The 9,863-nt window shown below is 58.8% G+C and overlaps 2 protein-coding genes across 2 annotated transcripts; both read left to right on the top strand.

The window, feature by feature from the left end:
• Nucleotides 1-547: 547 nt before the first annotated feature.
• On the top strand, nucleotides 548-8,171 carry LOC306816304 (cilia- and flagella-associated protein 45-like; the record flags this gene model as incomplete). Its single annotated transcript, XM_079332764.1, has 11 exons — nucleotides 548-859; nucleotides 4,343-4,470; nucleotides 4,720-4,861; nucleotides 5,157-5,312; nucleotides 5,453-5,631; nucleotides 5,733-5,862; nucleotides 6,063-6,209; nucleotides 6,321-6,434; nucleotides 6,629-6,822; nucleotides 7,817-8,011; nucleotides 8,093-8,171. The coding sequence occupies 11 exons, from the start codon at nucleotides 548-550 to the stop codon at nucleotides 8,169-8,171; spliced, it is 1,776 nt and encodes a 591-aa protein (XP_079188890.1).
• Nucleotides 2,523-3,693, top strand: TAGLN2 (transgelin 2). Its single transcript, XM_079332760.1, has 4 exons — nucleotides 2,523-2,731; nucleotides 2,807-2,981; nucleotides 3,062-3,164; nucleotides 3,244-3,693. Exons 1-4 carry the CDS (start codon nucleotides 2,549-2,551, stop codon nucleotides 3,383-3,385), a joined length of 603 nt encoding a protein of 200 aa, XP_079188886.1. The 5' UTR covers nucleotides 2,523-2,548; the 3' UTR covers nucleotides 3,386-3,693.
• Nucleotides 8,172-9,863: the final 1,692 nt, after the last annotated feature.

Genomic DNA, 9,863 nt, shown 5'->3' on the forward strand with positions numbered 1-9,863 from the left:
AGCACAGCCACACTGTCCCCACACTGTCCCCACAGTGTCCCCACACTGTCACCACAGTGTCCCCACACTGTCACCACAGCCACCCCATCCTCACCTCTCAGCCACTGCAGTCATCCTGTGTGGCACTGTCACCACAGCCACCTTGGGTGACACTGATCACCACGGTTATCCCTCATCCTGATCTCAGCCCCCACAGCCCCTGTGTCCCCCTGCCACCACAGCCACTCTGTCCTTGCCACAGCCACTCATGGCTCCTCACATGGGTCACCAAAGCCACCCTGTCCCCCATGCAGCCCCCATGTCCCCCTGCCTTGTCCTCACACAGCTGCTGTCCCTTTGCCACCACAGCCACACTGTGTCCCCTCTGTGGCCACCCCACCGTGGCCATTCTGTCCCCACCACGACCACCCTGTCCCCACAGAGCCCCTGTATCCCCTGCCACCAGGGCCACTCTGTCCCCTCTGTAACCACTGTTCCCACCACCCCATCTTCACCTCGGCCAACACAGACACACTGTCCCCACAAAACCCTTTGTCCACTTGCCACCATGGCCACCCTGTCCTCATCTTGGCCACCACATCACCCTGTCCCCACCTTGGCCATTCTGTCCCCACCACAGCCACCCTGTCCTCATCTTGGCCACCACATCCACTCTGTCCCCTTGTCCCCCCCCGTGTCCCCCTCCCGGGGCGGGGTTCGGTCCCAGCCCTGGCCGCGGCTCCGGCGGATCCCGCCCCGGGGGCGGGCGGTCCCGGGCGGTCCCGAGCCGCCCCCGGGCCGCGGTGACATCAGCCGTGAAAAGGGCGCGGGCGGCGGCATCCGGCACTGCCGCCCCGGGAGCGCGGGACCGGCGCCGCAGGTAGGGAGGGGCTGGCACCGGGCACCGGGCACCGGGCGCAGGTGGGCACGTGCAGGAGCGGGATGGCACCGGGCACCGGGAGCGACACGGGCACCGGCACGGAGATGCGGAGCGGGACAGCGATAGGAGCGGAGATGGGGGTCCAGCTCGGGACCGACCAATGTCCCCCGTGTGTTCCCCCTTCCCGTGTGTCCCCCGGTAGTGGTGGCGGCCGGAGCGCGCCCGCGGAGCCGCCGGGACACGCGGCCGCGCCCGGGAAACGGGACCGGGGTGCGGCTTCCGGCCCCGCCGCGCTCGGAGCCCCGGGGCGCGCCCGCAGCGCTGGCTCCGCTCCCCTCCGGGTTGGCTCCGGTCCCCACCGGGCTGGCTCCGGTCCCCACCGGGCTGGCTCCGTGTCCCCACCCCGCCGCCGTGTCCCCCCAGGGTCTCCTCCCCGCTGGTCTCGGGGGGCTCAGGGTGGTGGAGCCCTGGGTGCAGCCCCTTCTTGCTGTCCCCAAGGTGGCATTATGCTGGTTGGGGTCCTTTACCTGTCGGCATTGAAGGGTCTCGGGGGGTCCGCAGGGTAGTTCGGTCCCAGCTCTTTCCCTGCCGGTCCTAGGAGAGAGCTCAGGGGTGCCCGCGGTGTCTCTGGAGACCCCCGGGTGGCTGCCCCCTAACTGGGACCCTCGCTGCCCCCACGAAGGGTCGCCACACCAGTCGGGCTGGGCGCAGCCGCCTCCCGCGGGGTCCGGAGGTCACTGGGACAGAGGGTCTGGGTGCGGGTGTGTCCCTCCTCCCTCCTGGGCAAGCCCCGGCTGGGTCGGGAAATGATCCTTGTTCCAGCTCCTCTTTGTTTCCCAACGCCTTGGCCCCGGCTGGGCGCTTCCCACGCCACTCCCCGCGGGGTCCCCATGCTCCAGAGACCCCCACGGCGCCCTAAAGCTTTGGCTCTGGGGGCACACCTGACTGGGGTTGGTTGGTTTTCCTCCTGTCCCTAAAAGCAGCATGTCCTGGGGGTGCTTCTGGTGACAAGAACCCCAAACTGAAGCCTGAAGTGTGACAGGGGTGAACTCTGCTGGAGAACCCCCGGGCATCAACTGCCACATGTCACCAGCTTGCACAGGGACACCAGGGCCACCTGCACGTGTTCTGGCTTCTCAGTGTCCCCAAATGCCAGCGGGGCAGGACAGGGCGTGGGGTGAAGCATGGCAGCCCCATGTGGCAGAGACAGAGACTGGGCTACACAATCAGGGCCACTCTGCTCAACCTCCATTATCTCCAGCATTGGGTGGCACCTTGGCACAGGCAGCACCTGGCCAGGGGTGGGGTCTGGCCCCACGTTTCTGTGCCAGTCCCGGATCTGGCTGCGGGCCCGAGCAAACGGGCGAGATCTGCAAACAAGCTCTGACCGGCCCCCGGCGCCTGGGACAGAGCCACGGGATGGGGATGCTCCAGCTGTGGCATTGGGATGCTCTGGGTGGAGTCCAGCTGGGCACAGAGTTGCCCACCCTGCTTGGGATTGCCCCTTGAGCGGGCACACACCCAGTGTTTGCTGCCAGCCAGCTGGGCAGGAAGAGGGCAGAGCCCGGGCAGCGCCTGGCACGGGTGATAAGCTCTGTGCCGGACATCCAGGCAGCACGAGGCTCATGGGGGCCCCTTTTGCTGCCACCACTGATGGGGTCCCACCCCTGCAGACCCCCTGCTGTCAGCATGGCAAACCGGGGCCCATCATATGGGCTGAGCAGGGAGGTTCAGCAGAAGATCGACCGGCAGTACGACCCCGAGCTGGAGCAGGTGCTGGTGCGCTGGATCCTGGCACAGTGCGGCAACGACGGCGTGGCACAGCCGGCACCCGGCAGGGATGGCTTCCAGCAGTGGCTGAAGGATGGCACAGTGAGTAACCCAGGGGCTAGCTGGGGTAGGGATGACTGTGCCACACACAGAGCTAAGCTCTGTTTGTACCTTCAGGTGCTGTGCCGGCTCATCAACAGCCTCCACCCGCGGGGACAAGCGCCCGTGGCCAAAATCCAAGCGTCGGCCATGGCGTTCAAGCAGATGGAGCAGATCTCACAGTTCCTGCAGGCGGCCGAGCGCTACGGCATCGCCGCCACCGACATCTTCCAGACCGTGGATCTCTGGGAGGGTGAGTGACCCACGGGCCGTGGGGTGGGGCAGGGGTGGAGACAGAGCTCAGCCTGCTGTGGGTTTTTTTTTTTTATCCAGGGAAGAACATGGCGTGCGTGCAGAGGACCTTGATGAACTTGGGCAGCTTGGCCGTGGCTAAGGGCGATGGGCTCTTCGTGGGAGACCCCAATTGGTTCCCTAAGTATGTGGGGGTGCTGGAGGTGGGGGGGAGGCTGAGTTTGGGGTGCTGTAGGGACGCTGACACCCCCCTGTGCCCGCAGGAAGTCGCAGGAGAACCGGCGTGTCTTCTCCGAGGACAAGCTGAAGGAGGGGCAGAGCGTCATCGGGCTGCAGATGGGAACCAACCGAGGCGCCTCCCAGGCTGGCATGACGGGCTATGGGATGCCCCGCCAGATCCTCTGAGCCCCTCCAGACCCCCCCAGCCCTCTGCCTGCCAGGGACCACCCCCAAACTGCCTTAACCCCCCCCCCCCCCCCATCCAGCGTGGACCAGCCGGGTGCCCCCCGGCCCAGGCAGCCGACCCCCCTCCCCCCCAGTTTTGTCAGGACCAAAGTAATTTTTTTATTATTATTATTGTTTTGGCTGGGTGGGAGCGGTGCTGCTGCACCCACCCCACCACCCCATAGTGCCTTTAGGGGGGCTGCTGGAAGCCCCCCCAGTGTGTTGGGGAGAAACCCCCTGTGCCCCAATAAACGGCTTCTCTTCTTTCCAGGTCTGGATTGTTGTGATTTGGGGCTGGGGGAGGGCGAGGGGGGGACCCCGGTTTGGGGGGGGGTGCAGGGACCCCACGGCCACGTGGAGGGGTGGGGCCACGACAAAGGGGCGTGGCTTGGGCGGGGTCAGGAGGAAAAGGGCGGGGTAAAGAATAGAGTGGGGGGGAATCTCCGGCGACCCCCAGAAAAGGGGGATCGCGTGTGTCGTGTTGATGTCGGGGCACTTTAAGGAGGTTTGTGCAAGGGGGACAAGTGCCAGCACAAGGGACAAGAATGACGCACTCCGCCAAGCCCCGCCCATCCCGCCTGAGGCCACACCCCCAATTCCGAGCCCGGACGCCTTGAGAGTTGTTGGGGCGTTGCCACGGCAACGAGACATCGCGACAGTGAGGTTCAAAACTCTATCACTGCATGTCGCGACACATCCGAACCGGCACCGGCAGCGGGATGGCAGCGGCGACCGCCGGCACCGCGTCCCGGTCCCTCCGTGCCCGGGGCTCCTCCCGGGGGTCTCTCCCGCCGGGATTTCCGTCTGTCCGTCCCGCAAATGTCCCACTCCTCCCGCTGACCCCCTGCCCAGGATCACTCGGTGTCCAGGGATTACACGTGGGGGGGTTCGGGGGTCTCAAACTTTTATTTTCTGCAGGTCACCGCCTCCAGGAACTCTGTCGTGATCTGTCAGGATGTGCCAAGACATCCTGCAGAGCTGCTCTGCTCCAAACCCAAGCTCAAGACTATCAGACTCATAACCAAGGATCTGATCCGGGACCTCATGTAAGGGTTTGGTTTGGGGTTGTTTTTTTTTCGTGGTGGTGTCAGTGCAGCATCCCAGAATCTCTGGGGAGCAGGGATGCCACTTTCACCACATTTTCCCTTCCTGCCTCACCCCAAAACAGGAGAAATAGATCCCCAGCTTTTCCTGCATTGCTCTGGGCTGACTTGGTGGCTGAGTGGGGATCTCAGGGAATACCAGGAGCTGTTTGGGGTCTCTGTGTCACTGAGCTCTGTCCCTGTGCTCCCCAGAATTCCCCAGGAAAAGCCTCAGCCGTATCTCATCATTGGAGAAAAGGAATATGAGAGGATCAAGGAATCAGCTCGAGCCCCAACTGGTGTGGAGCACTGGGACAGGCTGAAGACCCTGAAAACCAGACAGGATGCTGCTTTTGTGGGCATCTCCCCTCCTGTTTCCTCCTTCTCCTGCTCAGCCAGGCTCTAGGGGTGGTGGCTTCAACAAGGGGGTCCCTTTTGTCCCTCATATTTTGGGGTACAGGGAAAGCTGAAGGCTCAGTGCTACACTGAGCATCCCTGGAATTGAGCACTCCCAGGCTTCCAGTTAATCCCAGAGCTGTGGGAAGGGGTGCCAATGGCTGTGCCAGGAGTCCCTCATGTCCCCACTCTGTGCACCTGAAGAGTGACCCCTGTGAGCCCTCAGGACTGAGCAGCACTCTCTGTCCCTGCAGGAAAGCCTGAAAAAGGCTCAGATGGAGGAGAAAAAAAAGGCAGGACTGGAGGATGAGAGGAACCATCAGAGAGATGTGGAGGAGGAGCAGAAGCTGCTGCAGAGCGTGATGAGGATGAGGCTGGAGCAGGAGGAAGAGATGAGGGAACTGAACAGAGTGAGGCTCCCCTCTGTCACCTGGCCCTGCCTGAGCCTCTCCTGCTCCTCTCACTCCCAGCTCTTCCTCTCCTTCCCCTGCCCTCCCTGCTCCTGGATCCCAGTGATGCTCTGAGCCACAGTCACCTCTTGTCCCCACAGCTGTTCCTCAATGCCAGGTGCAACATGATCCGGGACAAGCAAGTGCTGGAGAAGCAGATGATCCACAAAGAACTGGCAGAGGAGGAGAAACGCCTGGAGAAGATTTTAAAAATGGAGTGGGAAAAAGGGATGGAGGTGCAGGAGGAGCTGGAGCGCTGCAGGAAGCAGGAGCTGATCAGGTGGAGACCAATTCCAACCACACCAGCCCTGTCCATGCAGCATTCCCATGATGGGGAGCAGGATGGGACTGGAGGGAACATTTCTGCTCCCATATTCCCAGAGCCAGGCAGCACATTGTGAAACAGATGGAGCAGAATGCAGAGGAGAGAGCACTGAGGGCTAAAGAGCTGCACCAAGAGGGCCAGAAACAGCTGGAACACCTGGAGCAGATGAAGAGGGAGGAAAGGAAGGTGGGAGCAGGGAACAGGAGGGTGCAGGGAGGTTTTCACCTGGCAGTGGTGGATCAGCCACACTCAGGGAGTGGGCACAGCATCCAGCAGGATCAGAGCTCTGATCCCATGGGGACGTGGTGACATCCCAAAATCTCCCTGCCCTGAGTGAGGAGGAGGAGCAGGGACCACTCAGCCTGGTGGCCTCCTGGCATTTCCAGGTCTGGGAGCAGAAACAGGAGCAGAAAAGGAAAATCTTTGCTGAAATTCAACGTTTCAACATGGAGAGCCAGAGGCTGAAGGATCAACAGCAGGAACAGGAGAGGCTGGAGGAGAAGCGAGTGCTGGAGCAGCAGCAGGAGAAGGATGTGAGAGCAGAGGGGTCCTGCTGGAGCAGGAGCTACTCTGGGGTTTTGTCCCACTCTGTTTCTCTGTCCTTTCTTGTTTTTCTGTCCCCTCCTGTGTCTCTGTCCCCTTAGGAGCGTGAGGCTGCCTTGCAGGCAGAGCAGGAAAAGCTGCACCTGGAGAAGGAGAAGGAGCTGGCCCAGCTCAGAGCCAAGCAGGAGCAGGCCCAGGATTGGCAGGCAGAGCTGGTGAGTGGCACAGGCACAGGTGACATGCTCCTCTGCCACCATCCCTGTCCCCAGCCCTGGATGTGGGAGGTCTGTAGGAGCAGCCCCTGGAGCCAGGGGATGTCCTGGAGTGGTGATGGAAGAGCCAAAGCCACAGCCAAGGGGTTCCATAACTGCCCCAAAGGGAAGCCCAGCACTGTCCCCTCTTTGGGCAGGATGCTCTGAAGGCCAAGAGGAACCAAGAGGCTGCAGACAGGGAATGGAGGCAGCAGGAGCTGGAGAAGGCACAGAGGAAGGCTGAGATGCAGCAGCAGCTGAGGCAGGACCAGCTGCAGCAGGTGGCCCAGAAGAAACAGAACTTGGCCATGCAGATGGAGCTGGACCGCCAGGAATTCCAGAGGGTGCTCAGGTGAGAGGCTGAGGGCTCAGGTGGTGGCTCTGAGGGCTCCAGTGCCAGCCCAGGTGTCTGTCCTGGTTTGCAGGACAGGTGTCTGCCAATAAAGGCAGAAACCTCTCATTGAAATGGAGAATGTAAACCCCCTCCCTCTAAATTATTATTATAATTTTGAAATTAAGGGGATCTCAGGCAAAAATATGGGAATTAGGAATAACAGTTCTTTACTAGGAAAATTCAAATAGAAATACAGTATTACAAAGAACAATCCCAAACAATGCCAGAGTCAGAATCCAAGCTGACACCCATCAGTCAGTCAGGGTGTTGGCAGCAGTGCCATTCAATGGTGGCTGCATCCTCCTGCAGTGGCAGATGTGGTTCAGCTGGAGAAGGTGCAGTTTTCCTCTGAAGGTCCAAGGATGGTGTGGAAAGGTCTGGTTTTCCTCTGGAATCCAGTGGTGTCCAAAACCTCAGTTTTTATCTGGGTAGGAAAGGCTTGGCTCCTCCCCTGGCTGGAGCATCTCCCAGTGGGATGATGGAATTTTATCAGTCATGCACTGGGACTCAATGGCCATGAACAGGAGATATCTCCTGGAGGGAGGATGGGCTGTGGGAAGATAAAGATGATTGCCCCAGCTGGTTTAAAGCTGGCCCATTAGCAGATAATATGTGCCAGGAGATAAAGATCAGTGCCACACCCAGTTTTAAACAATGGCCCATTAACAGGAGATATCTCCCACAGTGATAAGAATTGCTGCCACACCCAGTTTTTAACAATGGCCCATTAACAGGTGATAGCTCCTGGATGAAGGGTGGGTCATGGGAAAGGTAAAGATGATTGCCCAGCTGGTTTAAAGCTGGCCCATGAGCAGGAGATATATGCCAGGAGATCAGGGTCACTGCCCCACCATTTAACAGATGAATCCACATTTCTGGTCCCATCCCATATTACAACCCAAGACATTGGGGTCTATATCAGGCACCCTGAGCCATCCCATCTCTCCCCCAGAGCCCACCAGCTGCAGCTGGAGCAGGAGAAGCTGCAGCAGGAGCAGAGGGAGCTCCGGCAGCGCGCCCATGCCCAGGATGTGCGGCAGCAGATCCAGGAGCAGCGGCAGCAGCGGGTGACTGTCACTGAGGAGGGGACCCAGCAGCACAGCCAGCTCCTCACCCAGCTCAGGCAGAAGAAGCTGCAGGAGTTCAGGTCAGGAGCTGCTTCCCTGGGCTCCCTGAGTCCTTCCTGCTGCAGATCCATGGGGAGCCTGATGGATTCTTTCCTCTGCAGAGCCACCGGAATTCCTGATAAATATTTTGCCCAGGTGGAGCGCAAGGCTCGGAGCCAAACCGGAAGAATCCCCTCCTAGGTTCAGCTGGGATTCCCTTTAGTCCTGGCTTACAAGGTGGGGTGTAACAAAACTGTGTTTTTCTCCTATCTCCATCATCCTTTTAATGGATGGGTCACTCGCTGTAGCTGCCCAGTGCACAGCTGGGTGTTGGATAAGGGAAGGAGGAAATCCCTGCAGGGCAGTGTTTGTTTGTTTGCCATCCCAAAAAGACTCAGCTGTGGGAATTACACCCAGCCTCAGGGATCACCTCTGCCCCTGGGTTATCATGGCTCAAAGATCCCAGTGGGCAGCCTGTGGAGACCTAGGGCATCAAGGATTGTCCAGAGCATCCCATGAGTCACAGGAATACAGAATTCCATGGTGAAATTCCCTGCCCTGGGGGAGGTACTGAACATTGCTGCCTGAATCTGATCATTTATCATCTGGGCTCTTTGGGGATTTGGGATAAGCTCAGGGCAGCCAGAGGAGGACCAGACCTTCCACAGGACCTCTGCTTTTGACAGGATTGCATCCATCACTTCAACACCCCGACCAATGGGATGCCAGGTTATACTCTGCCTTTGTGGTTTTACTCCAGTTTTTCTGTATCATAGCATTTATTGTAATCATTCGATTAAATCGTAATTCCGACCTAAAACCTCCCTCAAGGTATTTGTGTGGTCATTTCTCCTGCTGGTTTACTTCCAAACCAACACATCCATTGACTGAGTTCCCCAATAAATTACATTTCCTGAGCAGTGTTTTCCATGGGGCTCTTGCTCTGCTCTCTCCATCCCAGTGCTCCCAAACCGGTGGTTTTACCAGCAGGACCATGGAGAGGAAATGGGATGGAAAACCTACCTGTGTCCTAGAACCACAGGGATGGGAGCTGAAAGGGACAAAAACCACCACAGGGCATTTTACAAGGAATAATCTGCTCCAGTCTCCCGTGGGCAAATCCTCAACCAGCGCTGCCTGCAGCGCCCCCTGCTGGCCATAAGTGCTCCCTGCAGCGCCCCCTGCTGGCCATAAGCTCTCCCTACAGCGCCCCCTGCTGGCCGTGGCCAGAACTGCACCAAATTGAATAAACAGCTCTGAGCGGGTTGGAAAGTTCTGTTCTTGTCATGCTGTTTCTTCTCTTTCATTCTGTAAATTTCCTAGAGTTTATGTTTTCTTTATTTTCTTATATTTTTACTGCAAGCCCCATAATTTTCAAAGTTCTGACCATTTGGAGAGACGCTCCATCTTTCCATTTCAGGAAGGTTCCTGCTTTCCTTAGCAAACGTTTCTCTTTTAAAGCAAGACAGTTTTCAACTCCTGGGTTCCAGAGTAGATGGACCAGACACTCCAAGAGCAAACAGGGTCACACACTTGGCCACCTCATGCTCTGCCTTTAAAGCACTTGGGCCACCAGGGGCTCTGTTCCATGGTGGGACTCCTGGTCACTTGGACACTCAGGAACTGGGTTTAGAAGAGTGTCCCACTGTCCCCACTGTGCCATGGCTGACAGACTGACTGACACACAGGGCTCTTTGTCACCAAAAGCTGACCCAGCCCTGCCAAACACAGGTGTTCCAAAATGTTTCAAGACATCAAATTGTTCCTGTCCCTGACACTCCACCCTCTGCCGTGGCTGCCCTGGAAAAGGGGGAGGCTGCAGAACCCCCTCAGGGCTTTTGTGACATCATAATGTGGGGAACACAACAAAGGAGGGGCTTGAGACATGGAATT

The sequence above is a fragment of the Erithacus rubecula genome (assembly GCF_903797595.1).
Source record: "Erithacus rubecula genome assembly, contig: scaffold_509_arrow_ctg1, whole genome shotgun sequence".
In the NCBI taxonomy this organism is placed as follows: Eukaryota; Metazoa; Chordata; class Aves; order Passeriformes; family Muscicapidae; genus Erithacus; species Erithacus rubecula.

Excerpts from the sequence above, each read along its gene's own strand:
- TAGLN2 (XM_079332760.1), top strand. The coding sequence starts at position 2,549 with ATGGCAAACCGGGGCCCATCATATGGGCTGAGCAGGGAGGTTCAGCAG. Across the intron at positions 2,732-2,806 it reads AGTGGCTGAAGGATGGCACA|GTGCTGTGCCGGCTCATCAA; the intron begins GTGAGTAACCCA and ends TTGTACCTTCAG. Across the intron at positions 2,982-3,061 it reads GACCGTGGATCTCTGGGAGG|GGAAGAACATGGCGTGCGTG; the intron begins GTGAGTGACCCA and ends TTTTTTATCCAG.